This window comes from Saccopteryx leptura, chromosome 9 (assembly GCF_036850995.1).
Source record: "Saccopteryx leptura isolate mSacLep1 chromosome 9, mSacLep1_pri_phased_curated, whole genome shotgun sequence".
NCBI classification, from domain to species: Eukaryota; Metazoa; Chordata; class Mammalia; order Chiroptera; family Emballonuridae; genus Saccopteryx; species Saccopteryx leptura.
Genome location: NC_089511.1, coordinates 74,497,422 through 74,523,570, shown reverse-complemented (window position 1 = coordinate 74,523,570; position 26,149 = coordinate 74,497,422). Strand labels below are relative to the sequence as shown.

General features: G+C 40.2%; 1 protein-coding gene and 1 pseudogene across 5 annotated transcripts in view; one reads left to right on the top strand and one right to left on the bottom strand.

Annotated features, from left to right (window-relative positions):
• The window catches only part of CFAP70 (cilia and flagella associated protein 70), a 172,418-nt gene that overhangs the window by 86,879 nt on the left and 59,390 nt on the right, over positions 1 to 26,149 (top strand). For all 5 annotated transcript variants that reach the window (XM_066348835.1, XM_066348832.1, XM_066348833.1 and 2 more), the window contains 3 exons: positions 22,451 to 22,584; positions 22,708 to 22,823; positions 23,027 to 23,233. In XM_066348835.1, the coding sequence (XP_066204932.1) occupies positions 22,451 to 22,584; positions 22,708 to 22,823; positions 23,027 to 23,233 (457 nt within the window). The remainder of the gene's footprint in view (positions 1 to 22,450; positions 22,585 to 22,707; positions 22,824 to 23,026; positions 23,234 to 26,149) is intronic.
• LOC136380882 (elongation factor 1-alpha 1-like) lies at positions 19,731 to 21,093 on the bottom strand (annotated as a pseudogene).

The following is a 26,149-nucleotide window of genomic DNA, read 5'->3' as shown; positions in this document are numbered from 1 at the left end:
ATGGGGGCAAGCTTGAGGCGAGAGTCATGGTACCAAGGTGTTTTCTCTAGGAGCTTAGATGCGGTAGGAGTAGTCAATATTACCATATGGGATCCTGTCCACCTGGGCTGTAGGAAGCTGGGCTGGATCTCCCTTAGAAGAACTCTGTTTCCTGGCTGGAGGGGGACCGCTGGGTGTGCTTCATCTGGACCCCCTATGGGAGGAAGAGTCCGGTCTGTGTGTTCCCTGAGAAGATGGCAGAGTAAAGACAGAAAGGGGAGGTATGTGGCAAGAGGAGGGGGGTTGACAGGTAAGTTGTGATTAATTAGGAATGGTCTACCGTAAACCAGCTCAAAGGGGCTGAGTCCAGTGGGGTTTCATGGGGTTTCCCTGATTCTGGTGAGTGCCAGGGGGAGGAGGTTTGGCCAGGAGAGTCTGGTCTCGATGGAAAGTTTAGTTAGTTGACCCTTCAGGATGCCATTGGCGCTTACCACCTTACCCGACAATTGAGGGTGATAGGGTATATGGAGTCTCCAGGTAATGTTGAGAGAGGTGGCAACCTGCTGGACTATTTGGGCAATGAAGGCCGGGCCATTGTCTGACTGGATGGTAGTCGGCAGTCCAAACAGCGGGATGATGTTTTCAATGAGAATGGAGGCAACGGTGTCTGCCGTCTCTTGAGAGGTGGGAAAGGCTTCTATCCACCCTGAAAAGGTATCAACAAAAGTTAAGAGATAACAAAATTTTTTTGTGAGGGGGCAGATGAGTGAAGTCGATTTGCCAATCCTGGCCTGGCACGTGCCCCCTCAGTGGATGAGTGGAGAAGCGGGGGCAGAGTCCCCCTTGTGTAGAGGCTTTGGAACAGATAGCGCATGCTGTGTGTACCTTTTTGACAGTCTACTGGAGGCCTGGGAAGAAAAAGAGTGGTTGCAAGAACCGATAGCTTTTGGCCCTATATGTAAGGAACAGTGGATATCAGAAAGGAGAGTTTCAGCCTGTCCTTTTGGTAAGGCAATTCTATCTCTGAGAAATATCCATCCCTGGTTGCAATGTCTTCACCTTTTCTGAGGAGGGCCTTCCTGTGTAGGAAGGTTTCAAGGAGGTGGAGAGAAACATGAGAGGAGTGGGGGATGCTCCCAGAGTGAGTTTTCGAGCTGTCGTGTCGGCCCAAGCATTTCCTAAGGCCCCCGGGTCCTGAGAGGTTTGATGGCCCCTACAATGTACCACAGCCAGCTCAGTGGGAAGCTGTAATGCCTGCAAAAGTTTAGAAATGAGGGTAGCATTGATTATGGGGGAGCCCTTGGTAGTGAGGAAGCCCCTTTCCTTCCAGAGGGCAGAGTGGCTGTGGGTAATAAGAAAAGCAAAAGAGTCAGTATATATGGTTACGTGTTTTCCCTGGGCCAGAGTGAATGCCCGCGTGAGGGCAATTAGCTCTGCTTTCTGGGAGGTGGTGCCCTCTGGCAGCTGTTGGGCTTCTAGGGTAGAAGAGGAGGTGACCACTGCATAGGCCGCCTGTCTTCGTCCATCAGGTCCCTGTACAGAGCTCCAGTCTACAAAGAGTATTAGATCTGGATCTTTTAAAGGAGAATCTGATAATCCATCTTTGGGTCTGTTGAGGAAATCTATTAGCTCTGTACAAGAGTGGGTGGGTTCCGGAAGTGTTGCTGGAGCTGGCAGTAGAGTGGCTGGGTTGAGTCGGGGAGTGGGCAAAAGAGTGACTGAAGGGTTTTCGATGAACAGGAGGTGAAATTCTTGTAGGTGGGAAGGACCCAAAGAGAAAGAGATTTGTGCAAAAGGAGGTCAGTGAGCCTGTGAGAGGAGAAGACAGTGATGGGTTGGGAAAGGGTGAGTTTAGTAGCTTCCTTGGTGAGTTCAGCTGCCACGCCCAGTGCCCAGAGGCAGGGCTGCCAACCTTTGATGGTGGTGTCTAATTGTTTAGAGAGATATGCCATGGGGCAGTATGTAAGCCCCACAGGTTGAGTCAGTACTCCAATTGCACTACCATGCTTTGCATCAGTGAAAAGGTGGAAGGGGCATCTGGGGTCAGGTAAAGCAAGAGGGGGAGAGGAGATGAGGGCGTCTCGAAGGGTAGAGAAAACCCTTTTGATGGCATTGGGCGATGTGAGAGGTTCTGTGGAAGTCTCTCTTGCAGCCTTGTAGAGGGGTTTGGGTAAGAGAGCAAAATTGGGAATCCAGTGTCTAAAGAAGCCCATCAGACTGAGAAAAGAAAGAATCTGATCAGCGGTAGTATGTGGTTGGAGACTGTGGAGGGTCTGAGTTCAATCTAGGATGAGACCTTGGGTGGTGGGGGTTAAGGCGATGCCCAGATAGACTGCGGACTGAGAGTGAAGTTGAGCCTTTATAGAGGAGACATGATATCCCTTCATGGCAAGGAAGTTAAGAAGGGTGGCGGTGTGTTTCCTTGAGGCAGACAGGGAGGGGCTGCAGAGGAGTAGGTCATCTACATATTGTAAGAGGGTACTTGTCTCAAGATTGCATGCAGCTAGATCCCGAGCTAGCCTGTCCACACAGGTGTGGGCTTTCCCGGAACCCCTGGGGCAGGACGGTCCACGTAAGTTGTTGGGCTGCATTAGTGTCTGGGTCAGTCCAAGTAAAGGCAAACAGAAAGTAAGAGGGTGTAGAGGAATGGTAAAGAAGGCATCCTTGAGGTTTAGGACCATGAAGTGAGTGTTGTCTGAGGGAATGTGTGACAGTAATGTGTAGGGATTAGGGACTACTGGATGGAGGGGAACTACTGCCTTGTTGATTAGGTATAAGACTTGTATGAGGTGATAAGCCCCTGAAGGTTTTCAAACAGGAAAGATGGGGGTGTTGCAGGGAGAGTCCGTGGGGATGAGTAAGCCTTGGTTCAAGAGGTGGGTAATTATTGGTTTGAGTGCCTGGTGGTGACTTGCTGAAATAGGGAATTGGGGTCTAGATGGGAATTGAGAGGGATTCTTTAAGCGGATGTGAATGGGTGGGTGGTGGGTTACTACCACAGGGGTAGAAGTGTCCCAGACCTGAGGGTTGACAATATCTGGTGGAATAGGGGGTGTGATCAGGTTAGAGTGATCTGTAGTAGTGGGAGAGCCTTCAGTAAAAAGTGGTAGAGGTAAGTGGGAAGATGTTGTCAGCTGGATATTGGCTCTAACACTGTAGAATGTCCTGACCCAGAAGGAGTACGGGGTGCGATGGCATGACTAAGAAGGAGTTGCGAAAAGGGGATTCCGTCCAAACTGCATGTCAGGGGTGGCGTACAAAGAGGAAAGGAAGGGGTCCTATCCACTCCTATAACTGAGACCTATGAGGGAACTAGAGGTTCAGAGTGTGATGGCAAAACAGAGAAGGTAACCCCCGTGTCCACAAGAAAGGAGATGGACTTACCCGCTACCTGTAGCATTACTCAGGGCTCGGCGAGGGTGATGGGGGTCTTCGAGCCTGAGATGCATCAGTCGTCCATGAGACAGAGAAGTTCGAGCGATGGGCCCACCTAGCTGGCTTGGCCTCCCATATGGGTGGCTTGTCCTCTGCGTGGAGATGCTGAGGAAGAGCCTGTTACTTGAAGGGGCAATCACTCTGCCAGTGGCCAGGCTGCTTGCAGTTAGGGCAGGGCTTAGTAGGCAGCCTCGGGCAGGGGCACTGCCAGGCCCAGTGACCCTCTTTGCCACATTTAAAGCAAGCTCCTGGTGGGGTTCCTCTTTGCAGCCGGTCTTGGGTCAGGAACCTCCTGTGCCTTGCCCCTGTTGATCTGCTGGCCTCAGGGCTGCCACAAGAGCCTAGGTTTGGAGTGTTACCTTTTGCTGCAAGTGGGCCTGGGGAGCAGCCTCGGCCTTTTCCTCCTGACCATTAAAAACTTTAAATGCCATGTTCATCAGGTCTTGGATAGGGGTTGGGGGCCCTCTTCCGCCTTTTTAAGTTTCTTCCAAATGTCCAGGGCTGATTGGGAAATAAAGTGAGTAGCTAATACACGTGGCATTGGAGGCAGGGTCTAAATGAGTATGGAGGACCATAGTGTCAGTGAGGTGGCTTAAGAAGAAAGCTGGATTTTCCTCAGGTCCTTGAATAATTTTCCTTAATTTATCATAGTTAACTACCTTTTGTGCTGCGCTCTGCATGCCAGCAATGAGACATTCAATCATTTGGTCTCGTCGCCTCCTACTTGTTTGTCCCATCTGGTAATCCTAGTTGGGATCCGTGTCAGGGACCGCCTATTCCCCAACTGGCACTTGGTCATTTCTGAGGTGAACCTGATTGGCATGAGTCCATGCCACCATCTGGATCTGGTCCCGTTTGTCAGGGGTAAGGGTAGAAGACATAATAATATAGAGATTATGTCAGGTGAAGTCATATGCCTGAGTGAGATATTGGAATTCCTTGGTATAGGCAGTAGGATTAGAAGAGTAGGAGCCTAAATGCTTTTTTTTCCCCTAAACGCTTTTTGAGCACAGACAGATAAGAGAGGGAAAAAGGAACACGAACCCTAACAACTCCTTTCGCTCTGGCCACCTCACAGAGAGGGCAGAGAAGATTGTCTCCCTCTGGTGGCTCGGGGTGAGATCTGGTGTGAGCACCAACAGGAGAGGAGAGAAAGGGACTGGTATTTGCAGGTGAATGAGAAACAGGATCTGGCGAAGGAAGAGGAGGACCCCGATAGGATGGAGGGGGTCATGCAGGAGAAGAGAGTTCCTCAGTGGGGTCAGTGAAGGAGGAAAGATCAGGAGCGGGGGGGGGGGGGTAGCTGAGGTTTCTCTGGCCTTTGCTGTACAGGAGGCAGCACAGAGGTTAGGATGGGAGCACATATACCAGAAGCCCTGAATGTAAGGGATTTCCAACCATTTCTCAGGTTTTTCTGGCAATAGTTCCATAAATCAGTAAGGGTGTTAAAATCAAAAGTCCCTTCAGGAGGCCACCTGGTCTGGTTATCCAGTGGGTATCTTGACTAGGCCACATTGGAGAAGAAGATAAGTTTCTTCTTCTTTAGGGAGGGATCAATGTTTGAAAGAGTCCGGATAAGGCACCCCAAGGATGTTTTTGAGCCAAGTTTAGATTCCTGTGCCCCCATGGCTGCCCTCAGCCTTGGAGTGATCAGAGATGAGAATTGGTATCCCGCAACTCAATCTCTGGCCACAGGACAGTCAGGTAGAGTGGGAGTGTCTGGGATGTCTCCATGGGCACACACGCACTCGGAACAGGTAGGAGGTCCCTGATGCAGCTGCGATTACAGACAGGGAGTCTCAGAGTCGGAAAGAGCTGAGGGGAGGCCGGAGGCAGGGGACTTACCACACCATGTGCTGAAGTGGGTAGGAGGTCAGAGGTCCCAGTCTTCCTCGGAAGGGAAGGGGAGAGGAATGGTCCTCGTGGACTCAAACTCCTCCTGGGTTTCGGCACCAAACATAAGGTATTTCCCGCCGAGGAAGAAAGAAGGACGTAGCTACCAAGTGTGGCTGAGCAAAAGCTTTATTTAGAGCGCATCCGGACGAGGTTCACTGGTCCACAAGACAGGGGCCAGGGAAGTCACGCAGACTCCCTCACCTGGGGGGGTAATTTATAGCATCAGTAGGGTGGTGTCGGGTTGATATGTTGATATGTTGTGGTGAAATATCATTGGTTGACAGATTTTTAAAAAATGCTCCTGGGCCGTTTCTTTTGGCGGTCATGGGTGTGGGTGGTTTTGGCCAAAGTCTCCGGACCTGGTTCCTCATGTGACCTTCTCTCATTGCCAATCAACCTCACATCTGCCTCCCTCACCTTGTGGTATGGAGAGTGGCAGAGACAAACCTCCCAGCTAGTTCTCCAGAGCTGCTCTCTCCCCTGAAGAACAGAGGTGGTTTAGGTCTGTTGAGACATGGGAAGGAGTGCCTAGAAGCCTGAGATCACCATTGCTAGAGCTGTAAAGCCCTCATAATATGCCCCATCCACTCACACAACTGCAGCCCCACCTACATAATAGGGAGAGCAACATCTCAGCAGATAGCCCAGGAACTTCACAGAGCTAGAATTTTTAACATAGCAACATCTACTGGAAGAAACATCTCAAAACCAAAATTTATTTTTCCTTTTTTATCCCCATATTTTCTTTTTTTTTCTTCTTACTCCTTCCCCTTTTTCATTTTTGAATTTCTTTTTTTATAATTTTATATTTTTATTCTTATTTTTTGTGTGTTTATTTTTGATTTTTTTCTTTGCTTTCGATCTTCTTTCCTGTGGTTTCTCTTCTTGTCATAATTTTTATATTTTTTATTGTATTGTTTTTAACTTTTCAATTTTTTAAAATTGTTTTTTGTGCCTGACTGGGTGGTGGCACAGTGGATAGAGCATCAAACTGGGATTTGGAGGACCCAGGTTCGAGACCCTGAGGTCACCAGCTTGAGCATGGGTTCATCTGGTTTAAGCAAAGCTCACCAGCTTGGACCCAAGGTCACTGGCTCGAGGAAGGGTTACTCGGTCTGCTATAGCCCCACGGTCAAGGCACATATGAGAAAGCAATCAATGAACAACTAAAGTGCCACAACAAAAAAACTGATGATATATGCTTCTCATCTCTCTGCATTCCTGTCTATCTATCCCTCTCTCTGACTTTCACTCTGTCTCTATAAAAAAAAATGTTTTTTGTTAGGGTTCTTAACAATACCACTCTCAAAGCCCTGGCTGGTTGGTTCAATGGTAGAGTGTTGGCCTGGCGTGCAGGAGTCCCAGGTTCGATTCTTGGCCAGGGCACACAGGAGAAGCACCCATCTGCTTTTCCACCCCTCTCCCTCTCCTTCCTCTATGTCTCTCTCTTCCCCTCCCGCAGCCAAGGCTCCACTGGAGCAAAGTTGGCCCGGGCACTAAGGATGGTTCTATGGCCTCTGCCTCAGGCGCTAGAAAGGCTCTGGTTGCAGCAGAGCAATGCCCCAGATAGGCAGAGCATCGCCCCCTGGTGGGTGTGCCGGGTGCTGGTCAGGCACATGCGAGAGTCTGTCTGACTGCCTCCCCATTTCCAGCTTCGGAAAAATACAGAAAAAGAAAAAAAAATACCACTCTCAAATGCCATCAAGGAGGAAGAAATTTAATATCTTGAATACACAAGACAGAGACATATTTCAGAAAGAAAATGAAAAATCTCCAGAAAAAAATCTCAATCACATAGAAGCCTTGGAGTTAAATGATAGAGAATTCAATACTGAAGTTTTGAAAATACCCAACAAGATGTGAGAAGACACCAATAGGCAACCTAATGAGCTCAGAAAACAAATTGAACAAAAAGAATACCTCACCAAAGAGATTTAAACTTTAGAAACAGAGATGAAGAACTCAATATGTGAATTGAAGACTGAGGTAAAAAGTTTAGCTAATAGAACAAGCCAGATAGGGGAAAGAACCAGTGACATCAAAGACGGGCAACTAGAGATGCTACAGAGAGAAAAGAAGAGAGACTCATGGATTAAAAGAACCGAGAGAGCTCTACAAGAACTGTCTGACTCCATCAGAAAGAGCAATATAAGAATAATGGGTATATCAGAATAAGAAGAAGGGAATGGAGAGCCTATTCAAAAAAAAAAAAGTTGAGAATTTCCTAAATCTATGGAAAGAGTTAGAGCCTTGAATCCAAGAAGCAAACAGAATGCCAAGTTACCACAACCCAAACAGATCTACTCCAAGGCACATCATAAAAAAAATTGTTAAAAATCAATGATCAAGGAAGAATCCTCAAGGCAGCTAGGGAAAAGAAGACCATAACATATAAAGGAAAGCCCATTAGGTTATCATCAGACTTCTCAGTAGAAACTCTACAAACCAGATGAGACTGGACCCAAACTTTCAAAGCACTGAAAGAGAGGAATTACCAGCCAAGAATCCTATATCTATCAAAGTTATCCTTCAAATATGAAGGAGAAATAAAAACTTTTACAGACATACAGAAGCTGAGGGAATTTATCACCAGAAAACCCCCAGTGCAGGAAATACTTATGGGGGTTATTTCACCAGACACAAAGAACAAAACAATTCAAAACTACAAGTAAAAGCTCCAACAAGGTCACAATAAAGACAAGGATAATCTGTGACAACAGTAACATAAAAGGGGAGAGGGTAAAGATCTGTAGTAGCAAAGGAGGATGGAGTACAGAAGCACTCATATGACAAGGGACTCTTATACATATGAACATTCTTAACTTAATGGTAACAACCCACGAAAAAGCCACTATTGAAAAACACAGCTTAAAAAAAAAAAGTAATGGGGAAAGAAGTATGGAATACCATTAAACAAAAATAACTGACAGGAAAAAAAAAGAGAAGAACCAAATAAGACATAGAGCTACCAGAAAGCAAAACATAAAATGGCTATGGGAAATCCTCAAGTGTCAATAATTACCCTAAATGTAAAGGGACTGAACTCACCAATAAAGAGGCAAAGAGTAGCAGATTGGATCAAAAAGCAAAACCCAAACATATGCTGCCTTCGAGAGACACATCTAAGCTGTAAAGACAAAAGTAGATTCAAAGTGAAAGGTTGGAAAATGATTCTCCAAGCAAATAATATTCAAAGAAAAGCAGGTGTTGCCATACTAATATCTGACAATACTGACTTCAAGACAACAAAGGTAACCAGAGACAAAGATGGACGTTTCATAATGATAAGTAGGTATTGTATCAAGAAGACATAACACTTTTTAATATATATGTACCAAACCAGGGAGCACCAAAATATATGAGACATCTATTAATTGATCTAAAAATAGAAGCACACAAAAACACAGTCATAATTGGAGATTTCAACACACCATTGACGGCTTTATATAAATCATCCAAACAGAAAATCAATAAAGAAATAGCCTTAAATGACACTCTGGATCAAGTGGACATAATAGACATTTATAGGACATTTTATCCCAAAATGTCAGATTATATTTATACATTCTTCTTCATTGTGCATGGAACATTCTCAAGGATAGACCATATGTTGGGCCACAAAACTAACATCAACAAATTCAAGAAGATTGAAACTATACCAAGCATATTTTCTAATCATAAAGCTTTGAAATTAGAATTCAACTGTAAAATAGAAGTAAAGAAACCCACAAAAATGTGGAAATTAAACAACATACTTCTAAAAAATGGCTTGGTCAAAGAAGAAATAAAAGCAGAGATCAAAAGATGTATACAGACAAATGAAAATGACAACACAACATATCAAAGTTTCTGGGATGCAGTGAAAGCAGTAATAAGAGGGAATTTTTTATATCATTACAGGCTTATATCAAGAAACAAGAGAGATCCCAAGTAAACAACTTAACATCACACCTTAAGTAACTAGAAAAGGAAGAATAAAGGCAACCCAAAGTCAGCAGAAGAAAGGAAATAGTAAACATTAGAGCAGAACTAAGTGAAATAGAGAACAAAAAAACTATAGAAAAAGTTAATATAACAAAGAGCTGATTCTTTGAGAAGATTAATAAAATTGACAAACCACTGGCTAGACTCACTAAGGAAAAAAGAGGAAGGACTCATATAAACAAAATCCGAAATGAAAGAGTAGAAATTACCACAGACATCATAGATATACAAAAGATCATAGTAGAATATTGTGAAAGATTATATGCCACCATATTCAACAACCTAGAGGAAATGGGTAAATTCCTAGAACTGTACAATCTTCCTAGACTGAACCATGAAGAAGTAGAAAACCTAAATAGACCTATAAGCAGGGAGGAAATAGAAACAACTGTCAAAAACAAAAGTCCAGAACCAGATGTTTACACTAGTGAATTCTCCCAAACATTCAAAGAAGATTTGGTATCTATCTTTCTCAAAGTCTTCCAAAAAATTGAAAATGAAGCAATACTCCCCAACACATTTTATGAGGCCAACATAACCCTCATACTAAAACCTGGCAAGGACAACACACAAAAAAGTAAACTACAGACCAATATCTCAAATGAATACAGATGCTAAAATCCTAAACAAAATACTAGCAAATTGAATACAACAACACATTAAGAAAATAATACATCACAATCAAGTGGGATTCATTCCAGGAGCACAAGGATGGTTCAACATATGAAAATCGATCAACAAAACAAAGAACAAAAACCATATGATCCTATCAATAGATGCAGAAAAGGCATGAAGATAAGATACAACATCCCTTTATGTTTAAAACATTCAATAAAATCGGAATAGAAAGGCCATATATGACAAACCATCAGTTAATATCATACTAAATCGTGAAAAAAAGGATGGCTTTTTCTCTAAAATCAGGAATGAGACAAGGCTGCCCACTCTCTCTGCTCTTAGCTCTTATTCAACATAGTTCTGGAAGTTTTAGCCAGAGCAGTCAAGTAAGAGAAAGAAATAAAAGGCATTCATATTGGGAAAGAAGAAGTAAAGGTATCACTTTTTGCAGATGACATGATCCTGTATATAGAAAACTTCAAAAACTCCACCAAAAAACTTTAGAAACAATAAACCAATACAGTAAAGTCACAGGATAAACAGAAGCCTACTGCTTTTCTATATGCCAACAGTGCAACTTTGGAAAGTGAACTAAAAAAAAACAATTTCTTTTACAATTGCAACAACAAAAAATAAAGTACCTAGGAATAAACTTAAAAAAGAATGTGAAGGACTTGTATACTGAAAACATTATTGAAAGAAACTGAAAAAGACTCAGTGAAGTGGAAAAATATCCTATGTTCATGGATTGGAAGAATCAACATCACTAAAATGGCCACTTTATTAAAGCAATATACAAATTTAATGCAATCCCCATCAGAATCCCTATTTCATTAAAAAAAAAAAAAGACAAAAAAATTACCAGGTTTGTATGGAACCATAGAAAATCCCGAATAGCCAAAGCAATCCTGAAGAAAAAGAATGAAGCCAGAGGTATCAGACCACCTGACATCAAATTATACTGTAGAGTCACGATAATCAAAACAGCATGTTATTGGCAGAAAAACAGACACACAGACCAATGGAACAGAATTGAGAACCCAGAAATAAAAACCACATATATATGGACAAATAATCTTGACAAAGGAGCCAAAAACACGTAATGCAGAAAAGAAAACCTCTCCAATAAATGGTGCTGGGAAAATTGGAAAACTACATTCCAAATAATGAAACTTGACTAAAGTTTGTCCCCTGCACAAAAATTAATTCAAATGGATTGAAGGCCTAAATATAATACCTGAAACTATAAATTACATAGAAGAAAACATAGGTACCAAGCTCATAGACCTTGGCTGTAGAGAATAATTTATGAATTTGACCCCAAAGGCAAGGGAAGTAAAGGCAAAAATAAACGAATGAGACTATATCAAACTAAAAAGCTTCTGCACAGCAAAAGAAACTGACAAAAAAAACAAACAGGCAGCCAACTAAATAGGAGATGATATTTGCAAACAACAGCTCAGATAAGGAGTTAATATCCAAAATATATAAAGAACTCACAAAGATCAGCAACAAACAAGCAAACAATCCAATTAAAAAATGGGGAGAGGACCTGAACAGACAATTCTCCAAAGAGGACATACAAATGGCCAAAAGGTATGTGAAAAGTTGCTCATCTTCACTAGCTATTTGAGAAATGCAAATCAACACTACAATGAGATACCACATCACACCAGTTAGACTGGCTATTATCAACAAGACAGATAAAAACAAGTGTTGGAGAGGCTGTGGAGAAAAAGGAACCCTCATTCACTGCTGGTGGGAATGCAAATTATACAACCATTATGGAAGAAAGTATGGTGGTTCCTCAAAAAATTAAGAATAGAATTACCATATGACCCAGCAATCCCTCTACTGGGTATGTACCCCCAAAACTCGAAAATATTGGTATGTAAAGACACATGCATCTCCATGTTCTTTGCAGCATTATTTACAGTGGCCAAGACATGGAAACAACCAAAATGTCCCTCAATAGAGGATTGAATAAAGAAGATGTGGTACATATATACAATGGAATACTACTTAGCCATAAGAAACCATGACATAGTGACATTTATGACAACATGGGTGGACCTTGAGAACATTATACTGAGTGAAACAAGTAAATTAGAAAAAGCTAATAACAATATAGCCAAGCATATGACCCCCCAAAAAATTAACACGTGAACAAAACCTCAAATATCATATAAAAATCAACTCAAAATGTATCATAAATCAGAATATAAAACTATAAAACTTTTAAAAGAAAACAGAGGAGAAAATCTTCATGACCTGGAGTTAGCTAAAGAGTTCTTAGACATGACTCCAAAGCATGATTTATCAAAAAATAATTTGATAAATGGAATTTCATAAAAATTAAGAACATATCCGTGAAAGACACTGTAAAAAAAAAAAAGGAAAGATACAGACTAGAAGAAAATATTTGCAAAATATATATCTGACAAAGGATTTGATTTCAGAATATTAAGAACTTTCAAAACTCAAAAAAACAACCAAATAAAAATGGACAAAGGAATGAACACTTTACTAACGAGAAATTGAGTATGATAAATAAGAATATTTAAATGATGTTCAATATCATTAGCCATTAGCGGATGAAGATTGAAACCAGAGTGAAATACCACTGCAAACTTATTAGAATAACTAAAATGAAAAATGTTGACAATATCAGGTACTGCTGAGAATAAAAAGCAATTGAAACTCTCATATTTTGCTGGAGGAAATGCATAGTGAAACAGCCACTCTGGAAAATAATTTTGCAGTTTCTTATATATTTACCATATGACTCATTCCTGGGTATTTACCTTAAAGGAATGAAATCTTATGTACACAAATGCTCATAGAAGTTTTAGTCATAACTGCCCAAACTGAAGCAGCTTAACTATTCTTCAGAGGGTGAATGGATAAACAAACTCTGATCTATTGATATAGTGAAATACTACTCAACAATAAAAGAACAACTGAGACACACAACAACTTGGATGAATCTCAAAGGCATTATACTCAGTGAAAGAAACCAGTGTCAAAGGTTACCCACAGTATGGTTCCATTTATATGACATTCTTGAAAAGACAAAACTAATGATGGATAACAAATTCCTGGTTGCCAAAGGTTATGGGTAGGGGAAAAGATGACTAAAAAGATAGCATTAGGAAGTTTTCTGGGGTGGTGGAACTGTTCTGTATTTTGATTTTGGTGATGGTAACATGAATGTATACATGTGTTAAAATTCATAGAACTGTATACCAAAAGAAAACTGTTAATTTCTTGTAAATAATTAAATGATAAAACCTGTATTCAACAAATTCAGTAAACATTTATTGAACCCTTGCAATGTGTTATGAGTGACAATTGAGTTCTCTAATTCTTAGTGCTACCTACCACATGCATCATGATCTGAATAAACATGTTTGAAAAAATGCTCTGAACTTTCATTTATATTTATTTAATTACTAAGATATAATTCACCTGCCATAACATTCACCCATTTAAAGTGTACAGTAGTAGTATTTACTATACTGTATTTACAGAGTTGTGCAACCATCATCACAATAAAATTTTAATAGGTATTTTTCATTATTTTAAAAATTTTAAAATTTTCAATTACAGTTTACTTTTAGTATTATTTCGCATTGGTTTCAGATATACAGCATAGTGATGAGACAATCATATACTTTAAAAAGTATTTTCTCTGATATTTTCAGTATTCACCTAGGACCATACATGGTCTTTGAGATATTATTGACTATATTCCCTATGCTGTACTTTCAATAGACTTTTTTTTAAAAGAAGCTTTAGTATCACAGCAACACCACAATCTGGTTTTAGAGAATTTATATCACTCTGAAAAGAAACCATGTGCCATTAATAGTCACCCCTCATTCCTCTTCACCCTCAGCCTGAGGTAACCACTAATTTACTTTATATAGAGATTTGCCTATTGTAGACAGTTTATATAAATAAAATCTTTTGTGACTACTTTCTTTCATTTAGCGCAATGTTTTTGAGGGTTATTCATGTTGTAGCATGTGTTAGTATTTTATTCCTTTTTATTCTATTGTAGACCACATTTTGTTTCTTCACTCATTATTGATGAGCATTTGACTGGTTTCCACTTTTTGGCTATTATAAATAATGCTGCTATGAATATTAATGTATAAAGTATGTACCGTATTTCCCCATGTATAAGATGAACACTCTTTTGAAAAATTTTGGGTCTAAAAGCTGGGTGCATCTTATACAGTGGTTGTAGTTTTTTTACTTTTACTTGAATTTCCCACTTCTTCATGCTTGTTGTCTTTGCGCTCATTGTTTTGCACTTGTTACTGGTATATTATGATAGGTTATGTTTTGACACGTTCTCTACAGAAATGGCTCAGAAAAGATTTTCATACAGTGCTGAATTCAAGTTAAAAGCAATCCAGTTTGGAAAAGTGAATGGAAATCGTGCTGCTAAACATAAGTTTGGTCCTCCTCCAACTGAGAAATCAATCTGAGACTGGCTATGAGAAGAAGAAACCCTATTGATAATGCCACGGCAGAAGAAAGCCATGAAAGGCAAGTCAGCAAAATGGTCTGAGTTAGAGGGAATTGAAGATATGGATTGAAGAGCAAAGGGTAATTGGAATTCCTGTGTCCACAAAGATGGTTCAGCATGAGGCAAGAAGAATTGCTAATGAAAAAGAATTTACTGATTTCAAAGGAAGACACAATTGGTGCTTCAGGTTCATGAAACAGAATGGACTAAGCATGTATACATGCACCAGACTTGCCCAAAAGATGCCTGAAAGCTCTGAGCAGAAGGTCCTTGAATTTTATCATTTTGTCGTTCAGTGTCGGAAGACACATGAGTTTGGGTTGGGACAGATTGCAAACATGGACGAAGTCCCCCTTCAGTTTGATGTCCCAAGTAACAGAACTATTGATAAGAAGGCGGTGAAAACTCTAACTGTGAAGACAAGCAGATGTGAAAAGAGCTATTATACAGTTGCTCTAGTTCAGGGGTCGGGAACCTATGGCTTGTGAGCCAGATGTTCTCTTTTTTTTTTTTTTTTTTTTGGTATTTTTCTGAAGCTGGTAACGGGGAGAGACAGTCAGACAGACTCCCGCATGCGCCCAACTGGGATCCACCCGGCACGCCCACCAGGGGGCGACTGGCTCCCTCAGCCAAAAAGGTTCCCGACTCCTGCTCTAGTTTGTTGTGCTGATGGAACAAAGCTGCCTCCTATGCTGATTTTCAAATACAAAACAATGCCAAAAGAAGACATTCCTTGAGGAGTGATTGTCCACATACATGACAAGGGTTGGATGTTTCAGGATGGGATGATGATCTCGTTTGAGAAAGTTTGGAGAAGAAGACCAAGTGGGCTCTTACACAAGCCTTCCCTATTGGTGCTTGATCAGTTCAGGGTACACATAACAACCCTCCACCCTCCCCCAAAAAAGAAGATTGCTGCAGAGCAAAAAAGAAAACTTGCTGTCATATCTGGAGGCTTGACATCCCAGTTCCAACCACTTGATGTCAGCATTAACAAACCCTTCAAAGCTGTCATGAGAGATGAATGGAAACAATGGATGAAGTCTTCTGGGGACAATTTGACACCCAAAGAAAAAGTGAAGAAACCAATTATCAGAGAAGTTTATAATATCAAGATTGAGATAGTTTTCAAGTCATTTAAGAAGTGTGGCATTTCAGATGCCATAGATGGAACTGAGAACGAGGCAATATATGAAGACAGTGATTCGTCATCAGACACAGATGAGGACAAGCTAATGGATGGGAGTTTTGACAGTGATGAAGAGTTGTATGAATTTTATGATGAATAAAACTTAAGTTCAATAACTTTATGTTATACATTTTTTTTCAACTTTTGGGCCCCAAAATAAAGGTGCATCTTATACATGGGGAAATATGGTAAATTTTTGTATAAATGTATGTTTTCGCTTCTTTTGAGTATATACTAAGAAATAGGATTGCCAATGTCATATGGAAACTGTATAACTTTTTGAGTAACTTCCAAACTGTTTTCCAAAAAGCTGTACTAATATTTTACATTCCCACCAGCAGTGGGTGAAGATTTCATTTTCTCCATATTCTCCCTACTGCTTGTTATTGTCCATTATTTTAAAAAATTACAGCCATTCTAATGCATTGAAGTGATATCTCCTGGTTTTGTTTTGCATTTCTCTAATGACTAGTGATTTTGAACATCTTTTCACATTTATAATTTTTTCAAGTGGAAAATATTTTCTAAATTCTAAATGAATTGACAGAGGAACATTTAGACTACAAGTTCAAAACATCAGTTTGTATAAATAAATTGTTATGTCCTATTGTGAGTGGTTTATTTTACTCAGCATATGTCCTCAAGGGTTCATCCATGTTGAAGCATATGTCAGAATTTCCTTCCTTCTAAATGCTAAGTAATATTCCCTTGTATGTATATACCACACTTTCCTTATTCATCATCTGTTAATGGGCACTTGAGTTGTTTGTACCTTTTAACTATTATGAATAATGATGGTATGAACATGGATATACAAATATCTCTTTGAAATTCTACTTTCAGTTCTTGTGGGTATATACACAGAAGTAGGATTGCTCTATCATATGGCAATAATTTTAATTTTTTGAGGAACCACCTTATTGTTTTCTAAAGTGGCTGCACTGTTTTACATTCCCACATTGTACAAGAGTTCTAATCTCTCACTTCCTCATCAACAATTGTTATTTTTGTTTTGTTTATAATGGCTGCCCTAATGGGTGAGAGGGGGTATTTCATTGTGGTTTGATTCCTTTTTTTGTTTGTGTGTGTGGCAGAGACAGAGAGATGGACAGATAGGGACAGACAGAATGGAAGAGAGAGACAGGAAGCATCAATTCTTTATTGTGGCACCTTAGTTGTTCATTGATTGCTTTCTCATATGCGCCTTGATCGGAAGCGGGGGATGCAGCAGAGTGAATGACTCTTTGCTCAAGCCAGCGACCTTGGGCTCAAGCCAGTGAATTTGGGCTTCAAACCAGAAACCATGGGGTCATGTCTGTGATCCCATGTTCAAGCCAGCAACCCTGCACTCAAGCTGGTGAGCCCGTGCTCAAGCCAGTGACCTCGGGGTTTCAAATCTGGGACCTTTGCATCCCAGTCTGATGTTCTATCCATTGCTCTACTGCCTGGTCAGGTTGTGGTTTGATTCCTTGATGATTAGTGATATTGAGTATCTCTTCCTGTGCTTTTTGGTCATTTGTAAATCTTTGGGAAAATTCTATTCAAGTCCTTTGTTAATTTTTGAGTCAGGTTGTTTAATATTTCTTTTACTGAGTTTTAGGAATCTTTTATAAATACAATATTCTGAATATTAACCCCTTACTAGATATATAATTTATAAATATTTTCCCACTTCTCCCTAAACCATTGTGAGTTATGTTTTTACTGTGTCGATGGTACCTTTTGATGTACAAGGTTTTTTTTGTCAAGTTCAATTTGTCTATCTTTTCTTTTGTAGCCTGTGTGCCTTTGTTATCAAATCTAAGAAATCATTGCCAAATACAATGTTCTGAAGCTATTGTCCTATGTTTTCTTCTCAGAGTTTTATAGTTTTAGGTCTTATGTTTAGGTCTTTGGTCCATTCTGAGTTATTTTTGTATATAATGTTAGGTAAGGGTCCAGCTTCATTCTTTTGTATGTTCATCTTCAGTTTTCCTAGCACCATTTGTTGAAAAGACTGTCCTTTCCCTATTGAATGCTCCTGGCACCTTTGCCAAAAATAGTTTGACTATATATGCAAAGGTTTATTTCTGGACTCTCCATTCCATTGCATTGGTCTATATGTGTGTCTTTATACCAGTACTATGCTGGCTACTGTAACTTTTTAAAGTTTTTTTCCTCATTATACTTTGTTTCAATGGGTCTCAAAAATCTGTAATAAATTTTTGGTCAAGTTGTTTCCATTAAAAAGTACAGATTTTAGCTATTTGGGTTTTTTTATAGTTCCATATATAGGAAAAAGAATGAAGCTGGGGGCATTACAATACCTGACTTCAAACTATATTATAGGGCCATGACAATCAAAACAGCATGGTATTGGCAGAAAAACCGACACTCAGACCAATAGAACAGAATAGAAAGTCCAGAAATAAAACCACATATATATGGTCAAATAATTTTCGATAAAGGGGCCAACAACACACAATGGAGAAAAGAAAGCCTCTTCAACAAATGGTGCTGGGAAAACTGGAAAGCCACATGCAAAAGAATGATACTGGACTACAGTTTGTCCCCTTGTACTAAAATTAACTAAAAAATGAATCAAAGACCTAAATATAAGACCTGAAACAATAAAGTATATAGAAGAAGACATAGGTACTAAACTCATGGACCTGGATTTCAAATTCACTTTATGAATTTGACTCCAAAGGCAAGAGAAGTGAAGGCAAAGATAAATGAATGGGACTACATCAGACTAAGAAGTTTTTGCTCAGTAATGGAAACTGACAACAAAATAAACAGACAGCCAACTAAATGGGAAACGATATTTTCAAACAACAGCTCAGATAAGGCCTAATGTCCAAAATATTCAAAAACTCATAAAACTCAACAACAAACAAACAATCCAATAAAAAAATGGGAAGAGGACATGAACAGACACTTCTCCCAGGAAGAAATACAAATGGCCAGCAGATATATGAAAAGATGCTCATCTTCATTAGTTATTAGAGAAATGCAAATCAAAACTACAATGAGATACCACCTCACACCTGTTAGATTAGCTATTATCAACAAGACAGGTAATAGCAAATGTTGGAGAGGCTGTGGAGAAAAAGGAACCCTCATTCACTGTTGGTGGGAATGTAAAGTAGTACAACCATTATGGAAGAAAGTATGGTGGTTCCTCAAAAAACTGAAAATAGAACTACCTTATGACCCAGCAATCCCTCTACTGGGTATATACCCCAAAAACTCACAAACATTGATACGTAAAGACACATGTAGCCCCATGTTCATTGCAGCATTGTTCACAGTGGCCAAGACATGAAAACAACCAAAAAGCCCTTTAATAGAAGACTGGATAAAGAAGATGTGGCACATATACACTATGGAATACTACTCAGCCATAAGAAATGATGACATCGGATCATTTACAACAAAATGGTGGGATCTTGATAACATTATACGGAGTGAAATAAGTAAATCAGAAAAAACCAAGAACTACATGATTCCATACATTGGTGGGACATAAAAACGAGACTAAGAGACATGGACAAGAGTGTGGTGGTTACTGGGGAGGGGGGGGCAGAGTTGAAGGGGCGGGGAAGGGGCACAAAGAAAACTAGATAGAAGGTGACGGAGGACAATCTGACTTTGGGTGATGGGTATACAATATAATTGAATGACAAGATAACCTGAACATGTTTTCTTTGAATATATGTACCCTGATTTATTGATGTCACCTCATTAAAATGAATAAAAATGTATTTATATAAAAAAGTACAGATTTTAAAAACTGATAACTTAAAAACTGCTACACACACACACACACACACACATACACACACGCACCAAATGGTCCACAAAACGTTCTCTTTTCCTTCTGAAGTTTTTACAATGCTTTATAATCATAAAGCAGTCTTTATGATTATATTATTGTAAATGATCCGATGTCATCATTTCTTATGGCTGAATAGTATTCCATAGTGTATATGTGCCACATCTTCTTTATCCAGTCTTACTATTAAACTTAAGTGGCCAATTGAGACAAACAGTTCTGAGACTTCTTCTACCACCAATTAAGACTCAGGTGGCAGGTATTGGGGATAATATTTATTTAGCCTTCTGAACTTTCTGAGCAGAGTTGGTGACTTTGCCAGCTGCAGCTGCCTTCTCACCCACTGTTTGATGACACCCACAGCGACTGTCTGTCTCATGTTACGAACAGCAAAATGACCCAGAAGAGGATAGTCAGAGAATCTCTCAACATGTGAGCTTGCCAGGAACCATTCTGACGATGGAAGCACCACCAGATTTCAGAAACTTTGGGCATCTTCCAACTTTTTCCCAGAACAATGATCAGTCTTCACCTTTAGCTCAGCAAATCTGCAAGCACTGTGAGCTGTGTGACAGTCCGGCGCAGGTGCATATCCAGCACTGATTTGGCCTGGATGGTTCAAGATAATCACCTGAGCTGTGAAGCCAGCTGCTTCCACTGGTGTGTCATTTTGCTGTCACCAGCCACATCGCCACAATGAACATCTTCGACAGACACGTTCTTGACATTGAAGTCCACATTGGCCCCAGGAAGTGCTTCACTCAAAGCTTTATGGTGCATCTCAACAGACTTTACTTCAGTTGTAACACTGACTGGGGAAAAGGCGACCACCATGCTGGGTTTGAGGACATCAGTCTCCACTTGGCCCACAGGGGCAGTACCAGTACTATTAATTCTGTAGACACCCTGGAGGGACAAACACAGAGGCTTGTCAGTTAGTCAAGATGATGGCAGATGCAATCCGGAGCTTCAAGCAGTGTGGTTCCACTGGCATTGCCATCTTTATGGGTGACTTTCTGTCGTTTGAACCAAAACATGTTAGTACTTGACCCTGGTGTGTTGTCACTGTGCTATCCAGAAATTGGCACAAACGCTACTGTGTCAGGGTTGTAGCCAATTTTCTTAATGTAGGTGCTGACTTCTTTAATAATTTTCTCATATCTTTTATGGCTGTAGGACAACTCAGTGGAGTCCATTTTGTTAACACCAGCAATCAGTTGTTTCACACCCATTGTGCAAGCCAGAAGGGCATGCTCACGGGTCTGCTCATTTTTGGAGATGCCTACTTCAAATTTATCAATGTCAATAGCAACAATCAGAGCAGCACAGTCAGCCTGAGATGTGCCTGTAATCATGTTTTTGACAAAGTCCCTGTGTCCTGGGACATCAATGATGGTCACATAATACTTGCTGGTTTCAAATTTTGAATGGTGGTACCACGCTCATGTTCAGCTTTCAGTTTATCCAAGACCCAGGCATACTCGGAGCCCTCTCTCATCTCAGTGGACTCCTCAAATTTTTCAATGGTACTTTGTTGATCCCACCACATCTATAGGTCAGATGGCAAGTAGTGGTAGACTTGTCAGAATCTACCTGTCTGATGACAACAGTATTGATATGAGTCTTTCCCTTTCTCATTTTGACTTTGATTTAGTGGTGGTTTTCATGACACCTGTGTTCTGGCCGCAACCCTGTTGTGAAAAAATAAAGCTATAATTTTGTAAGTTTGAAATCAAGAAGTGTGAGTCCTCTACTTTTTAAAAAATTTTTTCTTTTAATTTATTTTAAAATTTTTTATTGATTGATTTTAGTGAGAGAGGAAGAGTGAGAGAGAGAGGAGCATCAAACTGTTCCTGTATGTGCCCTGACTGAGGATCGAACTGGCAACCTCTGCACTTCAGGACGATGCTCTAACCAACAAAGCTATTCAGTTCTTATTATTTATTTATTATTATTTTTGTTTTTATTTTTAAAGGTTATTTTGGCTATTTAGTTTCTTTGACATTCCATATGAATTTTAGGATGGGTTTTTCTATTTCTGCAAAAAATATTGGGATTTTGATAGAGATTGCTTTGAATCTGTAAATTGATTTGGGTAATATTGACATCTTAACATACTAAGTTTTCCAATCCATGAATGTGTGATGTGTTTCCATTTATTTACATCTTATTTATTTATTTATTTATTTACTTATCGTTTTTTGTGAGAAGCGAGGAGGCAGACAGACAGACTCCTGCATGTGCCCAACTGGGATCCATCCAGCATGCCCACCAGGGAGCAATGCTCTGCACATATGGGGCGTTGTTCCGTTACAACCAGAGCCATTCTAGTGCCTGCGGCAAAGGCCACAGAGCCATCCTCAGCGCCAAGGCAAACTTTGCTCCAATGGAGCCTTGGCTGTGGGAGGGGAAGAGAAGACAGAGAGAAAGAAGAGGGGGAAGAGTGGAGAAGCAGATAGGCACTTCTCCTGTGTGCCCTGGCTTGGAATTGAATCCGAGACTTCCACATGTTGGGCCGACGCTCTACCGCTGAGCCAACCTGCCAGGGCTACATCTGTTTTAATTTCTTTTAGCAATATTTTGTAGTTTTTACTTATTACAAGGTTCTTTTTTTTTACATAAAATGTAAATAAACTTACATTTGCCATTTCAAGACTATGACAGAAATGATTACATATGAATCTTTAAAATGAACCATAAAATTGATCTTTAGGTTCCCAAGTAATTGGATGAGGTTATAGTGACCAGAACACCAACACTAGAAAGGAATCAAATTTTAGATTATTTCTATAAGTATTTATTGACTTTTCCTATAAGCCAGAACATTGACTGTACTAGGCATTCAGAGTACAGTGGTAAGCAAAAACAAAGTAATAGTTTCTGCTTTCAGAGAGCTTGTAATATTAATGGAGTGCTTCTGTGTGATGTTATGTACATTTAAAAATATGACATAGTGCCACAATAACCTTGGTCTTCCTGATACTTCATATGGTAGAGGTTGGTTCGTGAGCCCCAGAACCTGGAACACTGGCTGGACTATGGTGCTTTCTGCCTCCTAACTGAGGACAACATCAAAGCACAGGAGTGTTTTCGGAAAGCCCTTTCCCTCAACCAGAATCATATCCACAGGTATGGGTGAAGGGAGATGGGAGTGAGTAGGAGCAGATAAGCATCTATATGAAGTTGTCTTGATTCCATGACTCTGAAATAGGATCATGTTATTTATTAATCATGTTGATGGTCTCTTCCCAGCTTGTTGCTGTGTGGTGTCCTGGCTGTCCTAATGGAGAACTATGAGCAGGCAGAAATTTTCTTTGAGGATGCTATTTGCTTGGAACCAACCAATGTTGTAGCCTGGACTTTACTTGGTATGATCTTTTCCTGTGACTTGAATGTGTTTTTATTCCATTATAAGTTTCTCCCTTTGTCTTTCCACTCTTTAATGGCTGTTTATGTATGTCGTTCTTAAATTTTGATAAAAATGTGGGAAATGTAAATGAAATATTACAATTCTTCCATAGATGATGGTGGCAAATTAGTCACATTTATTTCAGCATCTTACTTTCATCAGGTTTATACTATGAAATTCAAAGCAATGATATTCGAATGGAAATGGCATTTCACGAGGCCTCCAAACAGCTTCAGGCGCGAGTAACGAAGCAGAAGAGCACTGGCGCCGTAGAATACGTTGAAGGAAGGAAAGTAGAATCCAGTTTAGGCCCTTTGGGAATCACCAGTGTTTCTTCTACAACAGCAATCAAGGTGGAAGCCCCAACAGGTAGGACCAAGGAATAGAGATGATTAGTGGCTATTAGGAAAAATTATTGGCTTTATGAATAGAATCAGGCACATACAGTGGTACCTTGACACACGAGCACTTTAAATCATGAGCAATTTGAGAGATGAGAAGTCACTTGCGGGATTTTTTGCTTTAAGTCACAAGCGGATATTTGAATCATGAGCTTCTGCCACCCTCCAATAGTTGGCCTGCCGAATGTGCTGAAAGGGAGGAAGAAACAAACTTCCATAGAAAGTTTTTTGTTGAAACGTCCTCTAAGTGAAAGCGAGGAAAATGTGGCGAAAAAGCCAAAAGTCAGCCTGACCAGGCGGTGGCGCAGTGGATAGAGCGTCAGAATGGGATGCGGAAGACCCAGGTTCGAGACCCCGAGGTAGCCAGCTTGAGTGCAGGCTCATCTGGCTTGAGCAAAAAAGCTCACCAGCTTGGACCCAAGGTCGCTGGCTCGAGCAAGGGGTTACTCAGTCTGCTGAAGGCCCGCGGTCAAGGCACATATGAGAAACCAATCAATGAACAACTAAGGTGTTGCAACAAAAAACTGATAATTGATGCTTCTCATCTCTCTCCGTTCCTGTCTGTCTGTCTCTCTCTCTGACTCTCTCTCTGTCCCTGTAAAAAAAAAAAAAAGCCAAAAGTCAGTGAAGAAAATGATGATTCTTGGGCAAAGTAAAAAAATAGCAATTAAGTTTAGCAATAAAGTTACATATCATACGTAGTGTGTAAGTTAAATTTTGAAATTAAATGTAGTGTTAAGTGTGTGGAGAGTAAGTTATGTTTAGCGATAGCACACGAAATGAAAACCTCCTCCGCCAGTCTCCCCACTCCACCAGCATCTTCACCTGACCTTGAAGGTAAATACACTTCATAAACCAGTTTATTTCGTTACATTCTCTCTTATTATGTATTATATATTTATATGTATTTGTTATTTATAAAATACATTTTCTTATTTAAAAGCATATAAAACAAAAAATTTGTGTGGTTTTTGGGGGCCGGAATGGATTAATTGCATTCCCATTAATTTAAATGGGGAAATTCAATTTGACACACAAGCAAATTGAGTCACGAGCTTGGCCATGAAACTAATTAAACTCGTGTGTCAGGTACCACTACACTAGGTATGCAGTAAATATTTATGAAATGAGTGAATAGGTGGAGTTTTGAGTTTTTCCAGGGATGCCAGGGAAGAATCTTCCAAAATATTTCTTCACTTACATGATTGAAAGTCTGGAGCTTTTACTGTTGATTTTCAAGGTTTTTTTTGTCTTAGAGAATTTACTGTCTCTGTGCACCCTTAGTAGGTGTATTATTCTAGTAGAGTAAATTTCTCTCCCTACTCTTCCCCAATATGTAAGGTCCCTCTCCTGTGATTCTTAAATTTTTTATTTATTTGTATTTCCTTGTCCTGTTATTCATTGCCATTCTCCTTTTCTCTACTTTAGGTAATCAGTCATTCTACTGTGTTTAATATGTGTGTTTTTATTTATGTATTTCTTGCAAGTATTGTTTTGTTTATATATTTTTACATATTGTTATTTTGTATGCATATATTTTTAACAGTTTGTTTGAGGTATAATTGACATTACTTAAACTGCACATATTTAAATGTATAATTTGATAAATTTTGACATATGAACACACCCATGAAAATATCACCACAATCAAGATAATGAACATATCCAAAATCCCCATAGCTTCCCTTGTCCCCATTTGCATTCCTTTTTTCTTGCTCCTATTGCCAGACAACTACCAATTAGATTCTGTCTACTATAGATGAATTTGCATGTTCTAGAATTTTAAAATTCTAGAAAAATTTAAAAATTTTTAAGACTTTCTAGAATTAAATAGAATTGCACAGTATGTATTTTTTTTTTCTTTTCTTTTTTTTTATTAAGCTGGAAACGGGGAAAGACAGTCAGACAGACTCCCGCATGCGCCCGACCGGGATCCACCCGGCACGCCCACCAGGGGCCACGCTCTGCCCACCAGGGGGCGATGCTCTGCCTCTCCGGGGCGTCGCTCTGCCCCGACCAGAGCCACTCTAGCACCTGGGGCAGAGGCCAAGGAGCCATCCCCAGCGCCCGGGCCATCTTTGCTCCAATGGAGCCTTGGCTGCGGGAGGGGAAGAGAGAGACAGAGAGGAAGGAGTGGGGGGGGGGGTGGAGAAGCAAATGGGCGCTTCTCCTATGTGCCCTGGCCGGGAATCGAACCCGGGTCCCCCGCATTCCAGGCCGACGCTCTACTGCTGAGCCAACTGGCCAGGGCCAGTATGTATTCTTTTTTTGTCTGACTTTTTCACAATAAGTATAATTACTTTGAGATTCAAGCATGCTTTTGCCTATACCAGGAGCTAATAATCCCTTTATATTGCTACATAGTATCCCATTATATGAATATACTACAATATGTTTACCTATTTACCTGTTTATAGACATTTTAGTTGTTTTCAGTTTGGGACTATTAAAATAAAGTGATGGATACTCATTTGTATAGACATATGCTATCATTTCTTTTGGATAAATATATACATAGGAGTTGAATGGCTGGAATCATGGGTTATTTAGCAGTATGTTTTTTATTTTCTAAATACGTAATTGGGAATTTTTTCATATATCTTTGTTTTTTCATTTCTCATTTAATTTCATCATGATTAGAAATCATACTTTGTATGGCCCTGGCCAGTTGGCTCAGTGGATAGAGTGTTTTCCCTGCATGTGGACATCCCAGGTTCAATCCCTGGTCAGGGCACACCTGAGAAGTGTCCATTTGCTTCTCCCCCCTCCCTCTCCCTCTTCTCTCTCTCTTCTCCTCTCACAGCCAGTGGCTCAGTTGGTTTGAGTATTGGCCTCAGGCACTGAAGATAGCTCAGTTGATTTGAGCATCAGCTTCAGACTGGGG